Source organism: Stenella coeruleoalba, assembly GCF_951394435.1.
Source record: "Stenella coeruleoalba genome assembly, chromosome: 1".
In the NCBI taxonomy this organism is placed as follows: domain Eukaryota; kingdom Metazoa; phylum Chordata; class Mammalia; order Artiodactyla; family Delphinidae; genus Stenella; species Stenella coeruleoalba.
The window spans coordinates 88,959,204-88,968,905 of NC_137169.1; the positions used below are offsets into that span (position 1 = coordinate 88,959,204).

The 9,702-nt window shown below is 46.8% G+C and overlaps 1 protein-coding gene across 2 annotated transcripts; it reads left to right on the forward strand.

Annotated features, from left to right (window-relative positions):
• Nucleotides 1-4,736: 4,736 nt before the first annotated feature.
• S1PR1 (sphingosine-1-phosphate receptor 1) lies at nucleotides 4,737-9,087 on the forward strand. Of its 2 annotated transcripts, XM_079937775.1 has the most exons (2): nucleotides 4,737-4,768; nucleotides 6,417-9,087. In XM_079937775.1, the coding sequence occupies exon 2, from the start codon at nucleotides 6,580-6,582 to the stop codon at nucleotides 7,726-7,728; it is 1,149 nt and encodes a 382-aa protein (XP_079793901.1). In that variant the 5' UTR covers nucleotides 4,737-4,768; nucleotides 6,417-6,579; the 3' UTR covers nucleotides 7,729-9,087. The 2 variants fall into 2 exon arrangements, with proteins under 2 accessions (XP_079793901.1, XP_079793900.1); XM_079937774.1 differs by lacking the exon at nucleotides 4,737-4,768 and having other exon boundaries at nucleotides 6,032-9,087.
• Nucleotides 9,088-9,702: the final 615 nt, after the last annotated feature.

Consider the following 9,702-nt stretch of genomic DNA (forward strand, 5'->3'; position numbering starts at 1 on the left):
TGAAAATAAGAGGACTGAGTGTGAAACACTTACTAGAGAGAAGATGCTCTATACACCACCTCCTACCCGCCTCTCTCCAACCCTACTAGACTCATTGCTTTCAGCATCTTACTTCTCATTCATTTTCCTTTTTGATTTTTAAATCAAATTTTTAAAAATCAAAGTAAAATTAGCAGCCAAATCTCCAGCCCTCCATTTCCAACTTGTACAACAGGACAAGTACCAATACCCCCATTTCAGCAGAAGACTGGAGATTTCCTGGAGGCTAAATCAGAGGGGTCTTTCGGACACCTGGTTGAGCTGAGAGTATGTATGTGGGGATCCCCATTATTGTGATTCAGTCAAATCTAAATACTGAGTGGTAAGATTCTCCCTACTTCTCTTCCCTGCTCTTTCTTGATTCACTTGGGAAAATATTAGAAGGCAGACAAGAGATTTTGGAATTCCCGTCTAGTGAAATTGACCAGCCTAGGAATAGAGATCTCCAGATATTGACATTTTGGGCCCTCCAACAAAAGAACACAGCCTGGTCACCCAGCACCCTTCCATTGACAAGCTCCGCACAGAGTTTTAACTAGCTTTCAGTGTCTCTGTCTGAAATATGAATAGGCAGCCAGAGATCCCACATGCCTTGGAGCAAAACTAAGCCCGTGTGCCACAACTACTGAGCCTGCGTGCTGCAACTACTGAAGCCTGCATGCCTAGAGCCTGTGCTCTGCAACAAGAGAAGCCACTGCAATGAGAAGCCCGTACACCTCAACGAAGAGTAGCCCCTGCTCACTGCAACTAGAGAAAGCCCACGCGCAGCAACGAAGACCCAGTGCAACCAAAAATAAATAAATAAATAAAAAAGAAAAGGAACACCAATAAGATTTCAAAGTGGTTGGGAGGATTAGAGGGTCAGGGAGCCTCGGAGGACTGATGCTCTTCCCTGCGAGTTTTCTACTATTTGATTTTTTAAAACCATATGCATGTATTAATTTTATTAAAAATAATTTTATTTTACAGTCAAAAAGGAAGGTGAATGGAAGATGGAAAGTGAGATAATAAAAGCAGTGAATATAATAGAGTTAAAGATAGAGGTGGTGGGAGAGTGAACATTTACCATAATACTTTTTTTAAAAAGTATTTATTTATTTGGTTTCATGGGGTTTTAGTTGCCGCAGGTGGGCTCCTTAGTTGCAACACGTGGGCTCCTTAGTTGCAGCATGCATGTGGGATCTAGTTCCCTGACCAGGGATCGAACCCGTGCCCCTTGCATTGGGAGCATGGAGTCTTATCCACTGTGCCACCGGGGAAGTCCCTTACTGTAATACTCTTTACACACATGAAGCTCTTTAATCCTCCCAATGACTGAAAGAAATATCACTATACCATTTTAGAGATGAGAAAGCTGAGGCTCCAGGAAGTTAAAGGAACTTGCCTAAAGTCACACAGCTAGGAACTGGCAGAATTAAGGCTGAACCCAAGTCTGTCTGGTTCCAAAGCTCAACCATGTTCCATTACATAGTTTTGAATGTTGGCAAACAAGAGAAGAGAGAGATCCTGGGACCTAGTGTGAGGGGTAGACAGTGAGTTTTTGGTAGAGGAAACACATAAATATTAAGGTAAGTTTCAAGTGAAGAGTCATCAGAGGGAAAGAGCTGAAAATACAAAAGAGAGAAGGAATAATTGTCTTAGAAATTTTGGAGGAAGCAGCATGGTGATACAGGCAAGAGAAGGAGCAGAGCTGTGGGAAGGAGGTTAGGGTGGGTGAAGTTATTATTAAGCTGAAATTTATAAGTGGTGATACTCTTTTCTCCACGAAGTCAGAGGCTAGTTATTCTCCTATGAACAAATGAGTAAGTAGAGAGTTGGATCTTTACAGGTGACTAGGGGGAGGAGAGGGAGTTGGAAAGTGAATGGAGCCTTTAGGAAAGAGAGTGGAGTTGCCAGATTTAGTGAATAAAAATACAGCTCACTCAGTTAAATCTGAATTGCAGATTAAAACGACAATTTTTTCAGTATATGTCCCAAATATTGAATGGTATTTTATCTGGCAACCCTTAAAGAGAGACACTGAGGCATGCATAAAGAACAGCAAAGCTGCTTTGAAATCAGAAATTTGGAATGGATCAACCTCAATGTGATGGGCATCAGATGGTAACCTCAGCATGCCAGGAAGTAAGGGAGGAACATTGGACTTGCAGCAGAAAGGAAGCCGGGCTAACAGCTTTTTGAAGATGCAGTTCTTGGGGGGCTCTCATGAGAGTAATGGGAAGAGACACATGTGGGAACCAGAGACTTGAAACTGGCAGGGAAGCCATTGTGGCAAATCACTTTGCCTACTTTCTAATTTTGCCCGAGTGGTCGTCTATATTTTGTATCTCATAGCTGTGCACTAAGGATGAATATTGCTAAGTAATCGTCTGCAAAGTGTTTGAGCTCTTCTAAATGTTGAATCAATATTGAATGTTGTCCTCACCAACATTATTCACAAGAAAAGGACTGACTTCCCTCACACAAATCTTTGACATGGTTGAGGTTCATCGCGGTGGTTTAGAGCAGCAGTTAAGAATCTGCAGCTTGTCTACGGTCAAAGCCCACGCTAACCAAGTTACTTAATAGGTTTGGAACTCAGTTTCCTTGTTTGTAGAATTAGGATATTAACAGTACCTAACCTGCAGGGTCATGGTAAGGATTAGATGTGTTAATATGTGTAACACTTGCATAGTCAGGAAAGAAGTGGTTTTAAAGGACTTCATTTGTCAAACCGTTGTATACATACAGAACACCTTAACTGTTTACTGAAGGCATTTGACATGGCATCTGCAGTATTTGAGTTTTGGAACCTAGCTCAGCCACTCATTAGCTGGGACATCTAGTGGCTTAAACTGCCTGACATTTCCTTCATCAACAAAATGACCAACAATGTTTGCTTCATAGAGTAGTAGCGTTAAATTAGATAATCTACCACGTCTGATATAGTCTGGGTGTGCAATTTACTTTAATTCCTTTTCCTTTAAAGAACTCATAAATGAGTGGATGAGGTGAAGTTTGCCAAGTCCACACATTTTGTTGTGCTGAGTAGACACAACATATCTTCCCTTTTAAGTGAAATACATTCTCAGACCCAATCAAAGTCTATTCTAGAGTATAGAGGACAGTTATCTTAGTTTCTATGTCGTTCGCACTTACTGCTGTTAAATTTTTGGGTGTGTGCTGGGTGCAATGCTGCTGATGAGAGCTTTCGGGCAACTGTGTATTAACTGTCATTTTTTTCCTTTGCAAAGTCGTAAGATCCCAGAAGACAGGAGTCTGTTGTTTATTCATTCAGCCTCCTTCTGAGTCATTCAGGTACAGGGTGTGTCTGTACTGTGTTAATTGAAACTGCACAACGGAGAAGTTTTGCGTTCACATCTGTTAGGATGGGAAGCCAGTGCGACCAGGAACTGGGTGGAAACCGTCTTTGAAGCAGGCGGGCCGTCAGAAGTGCTCTCAGCTTATCATTTAGGCGGAGCTGACCAAGGCCGCCTCGCAGTCTCACGTTCTGAAGTAGCATCCAAGGGAAAGGAAAGAGTGGGCGAGTTGTGAGCATTGAGGCTTGGGGGCCTCTCAAGTAGAAAGGGAGAGAAGCGCGCTGGCCCCGAGATGGGCAGCTGCAGGCCCCAGGCTGATCGGGCCCGGCAGCTCTTCCCCTCTGGAAATTCCTGAGCTGCCCAACTGTTTAAATCTCTCGGGCCCCGGCAGCTGCCCACCTCCTCAAAGACCTCACCACTGGCCAGAATCTAGGACACAAGGCCTGATTTTGCACCCAGTTGAGTGAGGGGAACCCCCGCCCAACACCTCGCCCGGAGCTGGCCCATTTCACTGCGCGCCCCGAGAAAGCCACTTTCTGCCCCTCAGACCGCAAGTTTCGAGGCAGCAGCGGGATGGGGGTGAGAGATGGAGGCGGGCAGAAGGGGAGGAACCTCCCGGGCCATTCTCCCTCCCAGGCTGCTCGCCTCCTCCATACCTCTGGCAGCCCCTTCCCAGCCTCTCCGCCCCCAGAACGCAGCCGGGACTCGCGGGGTCGCGGCGCCTGTTTCCCCTGCCTCCGCAGACGCGGCCGGGGCCGGAGAGGAGGGCGGAGCCCGGCCACAATCACCGGACTCCAATCCCCCAAGGGCTGCGGGGCTGGGGGACCAGAGAGGTGCACTACACACGCCAGGCCGTCCTCTGTCCCTTAAGACTTTTCTGGAGAAAAGCTTCCAACAGCTCTTCACCTCCCCCCTTTTCTAAGGCGCGGGAGAACGGTCTCCACCGCCCAGGAGCGGCGGATTGCAGGGCGAGGGCCGAGATTTATACATTAAGAGTCCTGGGGGCACCAGGCTCCGCCCCTTTTCGGGTTTTTTTTTTTTCCTTTTTTTGGTTGCCTGTGGGGAAGGCGGGGTTCTTCTTGTGTGTGTGTTTCTGCCCCAGATCTTTCCTGGACAGTGAGTCTCAGCAGCACTGATCCTGAGGCCCCCAGCCGCGGGCGGAGGGCGTGTGGGGTTGAGGCACTCACTCCTCCCTGTCTCTTCCTAAAGAAGCCACTCAGCCTCAGCGGGGCGCTCGGCGACTTCAGCTGACCGGTCGGCCGGGCCGCGGCGAGCGCGCTGGCCATTGGAGTGCGCGGCTGCGGAGGGAGGGGACCCCGACTCGAGTAAGTTGAGAACGCGGCGCGCTCAGTCGAGGGCAGCAGCAAGATGCCGAGCGCGCCGTGCAGACCCGGAGCTCCCCGAACGCAGCTTCGTCCAGCCTGAGCCAGGTAGGGAGTGCGCGCGGAGGAGCATCGCGGCGGGAGGTCTTCAGAGGCAGAAACAAAATTTTTAAACCGGAATGAAGCAAAACGAACACTTTTAAAACATCTGTCTTTGGGTGCTGAAAACAAGCATCTCTGGGCTACCAAGGAGACCAACCGGATCGGATTGTTCTTGGCGCACTTGTGACTTAACAAAGTTTGGAAAAGGGTTAAGTTCCCATTGTAGAACCGTCTGGGGTTGGGAGATAGCGGAAGCTGCGGTGGGTCGGAGGAGAGGCGCTTATTCTGGGAAATCCTATAGACAAAGACCGGGGGAGGTGGGGTAAGGGCTTAAACTTGCACTGCGAGCGAGCGGGGTGTGGAATTAGATGAGGGAAACGCGGAGCTACTGGGCGCGAGCTGCCTCTGCAGTCCTGGGAATTTCTGGAATTGCTGTCGCCTCGATGACTCCACTTTTATCGCATTTGCTACGTTACCTTGAAACACTTCAACAACTCTCTGGTAGACTTCTGATCACCAGTGCCACGTTTCATTCCCCCCACACTTTCTAGTTCTATGAGAGGAGGCAACGTGTTGGGGAAGAGCAGTGAATAAAACTGCCCGCGCTAGCTTAGCAATGCACCGACAGACTTCTGTTTGTGTGAGTTTCTGGAGAGTAATTTGGCATTTGGAATTTGGAATGCAGTGGCATGTATCTTTATCACTTGTAGTTTAACTTCTCTTATTGTGTGCGTGTTTCGGCTATATCCACAGTAACTAAAAATACTCCTTTTGCAATCAACGAATGTACGGCACTTCTGGGATTTATTGCAATATCTTATGAATGATTTTCACTGCGTACCTTTATATTTTCTTGCACTGGCTCGCAAGAAAAAAAAAAGAAGAAGAAGAAGAACGAAAAGGCTGTTGCTTCACGGAGGCGCTAAGCTTTCCTGTTTACCGCAAGGCCAGGGCGGGCTTGGCTGCCCACACCATGCTGCGCCTTCGGACCCTAAGCACACCTGCTCCTAGAGAGTTATTAATAGAGCCCAAAAAGTGACTGACGCTGTCAAATGGTTTTCGTGCAAACCTAATTTCTTGCATGGCAATTAGGAGGTGGTTTTAGCTGGGTGGTGGTGGAGGGCAGAGGTGTGCGTCTCCGCCCTCACATTGGCGGTTGAGGCTCTTCGAAGGAGCGACCAGAAGCTGGTGGTGAGCCCGCCGCCGAGCGGGTGAACGTTTCAGAGACTCTTTCGACTGCGGCTGGAAACCTTGTGGGGTGGGAGCAGCGTTGGGCGGGGGTGGGGGGGGGGGGTTGAGGAGGCAAGAGTGGGGATAACTGGGGTTCACTTTTCCAGTTTTCCCATTTCCATTTAAGTGGATGTAACCATAGGGGACGATTTTCGTCTTGTCGCGTCGGAGTTTTCAGTTTGGGTACATTTTTGTTTTTTCTCCCTTTCTTTCTTCCCCTTCTTCCTTTTTTTTTTTTTTCTTTGCAAGAAATGAGAGTTTGATTTTTTGTTTTGTTTTGTTTTCTTTAATCCTTCTTCCTGCACTCTCCCCAAGTTTCTTTAAAACAAATCAACAAGAAAACTGGAGCAGTATCTTCCTTAGAATGAATGACGCCAGTGTGCTGTGGCTTTTTCCCTGACTCTCTCTTTGTGATTTGTTTAAGGCTGCGGTTTCTGAGGCCCTCTCCAGCCACGGAAAAGCTGCACAAAAAAGCCTGGATCTCTCTCGCTCAACCACCCCCGCTGCCAGTGAAGGCTCTCTCCGCCTCGCCCTCTAGCGTTCATCTGGAGAAGTACCGCCCCGGGCTCCTGGGGACAGCGCGCATCATGGGGTCCACCAACATCCCTCTGGTCAAGGCCCTCCGCAGCTCTGTCTCCGATTATGTCAACTACGACATCATCGTCCGGCATTATAACTACACGGGAAAGCTGAATATCGGCGCGGACAAGGAAAACGGCATTAAACTGATCTCAGTGGTGTTCATTCTCATCTGCTGCTTTATCATCCTAGAGAACATCTTTGTTTTGCTGACCATTTGGAAAACCAAGAAGTTCCACCGACCCATGTACTATTTTATTGGCAACCTCGCCCTCTCAGACCTGTTGGCAGGAGTGGCCTACACAGCCAACCTGCTTTTGTCTGGGGCCACCACCTACAAGCTAACCCCCGCCCAGTGGTTTCTGCGGGAAGGGAGTATGTTTGTGGCCCTGTCTGCCTCCGTGTTCAGCCTCCTAGCCATTGCCATTGAGCGCTATATCACCATGCTGAAGATGAAACTCCACAATGGGAGCAACAGGTTCCGCTCCTTCCTGCTCATCAGTGCCTGCTGGGTTATCTCCCTCATCCTGGGGGGCCTGCCCATCATGGGCTGGAACTGCATCAGCACGCTGCCCAGCTGCTCCACAGTGCTGCCGCTCTACCACAAGCACTATATCCTCTTCTGCACCACGGTCTTCACTCTGCTCCTTCTCTCCATCGTCATCCTGTACTGCAGGATCTACTCCTTGGTCAGGACTCGGAGCCGCCGTCTGACTTTCCGCAAGAACATTTCGAAGGCCAGCCGCAGCTCTGAGAAGTCGCTGGCACTGCTCAAGACCGTGATTATCGTCCTGGGCGTCTTCATCGCCTGCTGGGCGCCACTCTTCATCCTGCTTCTGCTGGACGTGGGCTGCAAGGTGAAGACCTGCGACATCCTCTTCAGAACGGAGTACTTCCTGGTGTTGGCTGTGCTCAACTCTGGCACCAACCCCATCATTTACACTTTGTCCAACAAGGAGATGCGTCGGGCCTTCGTCCGGATCATGTCCTGCTGCAAGTGCCCCAGCGGAGACTCCACCGGCAAATTCACACGACCCATCATCGCCGGCATGGAATTCAGCCGCAGTAAGTCAGACAACTCCTCCCACCCTCAGAAGGATGATGGGGATAACCCAGAGACCATTATGTCTTCTGGAAACGTCAACTCTTCTTCCTAAAAGTGAAAACTGCTGACCCATGGGGAGCTTGCATGGTTGCCCACCACCCCAGTGTTTGGAAAAAAACCCAACAACTCTGTGCCTCCGCTGCTGCCAGGCAGGAGCTGTCTCAAGCCAGAGGGAGGGAGGGGGAGCTGAAGAACAGCCTGGTGGTGCCTGGTGTTGGTGGGTAGACTTAGTTCCTGTGAACAATGCACTGGGAAGGGTGGAGATCAGGTCCTCGCCTGGAATCTATTTCCTCCCCTCGCTGGAGCTTTGATTTTGCACTGAGCCAAAGGTCTAGCATTGTCAAGCTCCTGAAGGGTTCATCTGGCCCCTCCTCAAAGACTAATGTCCCCGTGTGAAAGCGTCTCTGTCGGGAGCTTTGAGGAGATGTTTTCTTTCACTTTAGTTTCCAGCCCAAGTGAGTGTGTGCACTTCTGCTTCGCTAGGTATGCTCTGCATATCCTGCCCTCCCTTCCCCTTCACACCCCTCCTCAGAATTCCTTTACTTTATATTTTAACTACCTGGCATTCAGAGTTGGGAGTGTGGCACGGTCCATTTCTTGATGATGTGTAGCAGGTAGGCTGTGTCCAGCAGGTAGACTGTGGTGGAGATGGTTTGGAAATGTAAAGCAATTTCACTTGCTGAAGCCAAAGTTTCCACGTAAGCTGGATGAGTGTTTTTGATTTTAGTTGCAGTCACTTTAAAAAAAAAAACCTTTGCAATGAAATGTATTACAGTATCATATCCATCATGGCTGAAAACTGCATAAAGAAGTCCAATTTATTTAAATGACATCAGCCAGGATCCTTAGTGTTATAGGAGAAACAAACAAGCAAAACAAGGTGAAAACTGACTGGGGGGTGACTTTGTAAACCAAGAAAGATTTCTTAACGAATTTGTCTAACAAATACAGCATCTGTCTTTGGCACTTTTGTTGATGTTTCTTTCAGAGTGTTGTGTGAATCATTTCAACCAACAGGATGGCTGTATTTTGTTGTGTTAAAAGTACTTTTTTTAATAATTTTTGAATGTATTTGTTTCAACATTTTATTGGATTTTCCTAACCTGTGTTAACACCATTGAATGCGTATTTCTTCAGAAGATACCATCCTCTTGTGCCCTTAAAGCATTACTTTAACTGATAGGGAACATAAGAAGTTTTTCAGTACATTAAATAGTTAATTGAAGATGTGTATAAATGTCACAAAGAATAAAAATATATTGGTGTCTGTTTAGTGTGGTTTCCAGTGCAATTAAACCGAGAAATGTCTTTTTTTTAAAAAAAAATAGTATTTAATAGGTTTCTGACAATGTGGATCATTTTGCACATAGCTTTATCAACTTTTAAACATTAATAAACTGATTTTTTTTAAAGATTCCTTTGTGAAGAGCATTTTTAAAAAAAATAATTATTAAGACATTCTATTTGACTATGTGCCTCTTCAGAACCAGTTAAAGGCAAATTTCTGTTATTCTTTAGAGGATTTTACCCTGATAAACTAGGGTGTGAAAAAAGAATGTGGTTTGTTTAGAAACCACTCTTTTTTTTTCAGGAAGAGAAACTTCAATAACTTAACATTGAAGAGTAGTAAAGAATGAGATGAAAACCACCAGCTTCTAAATACCACATTGACAAGTAAATGTAATTGTTTGAGTTTTAAATGACATTCAAGCCAAACTAAATAAAGTACAATAATTCCGTCTTAAAACATGAGTTTTAAAAGAAATAATGTACAACAATGTGGTTGTAAATCAAAGTTAAATTATGACACTCAATGGTCGGTTCACACCCATCCCTAGAAGCTTACATTCTTGGCTTGCCATCAACATACTGGGGAAGTGGGGATATGGCTATGGGAGATTATATTAAATTACTTAATTCTTTCAGGACATTGTCTTGGCTTCTCCCAGTCTACCCGCTGAACAATATAAAACTGTACATTAGAATAAAGTTACAAGTTGTAGAATGTTGGCTGAATAGCATACAT

Coding starts and splice junctions, on each gene's coding strand:
- S1PR1 (XM_079937774.1), top strand. CDS start 6,361: ATGACGCCAGTGTGCTGTGGCTTTTTCCCTGACTCTCTCTTTGTGATT.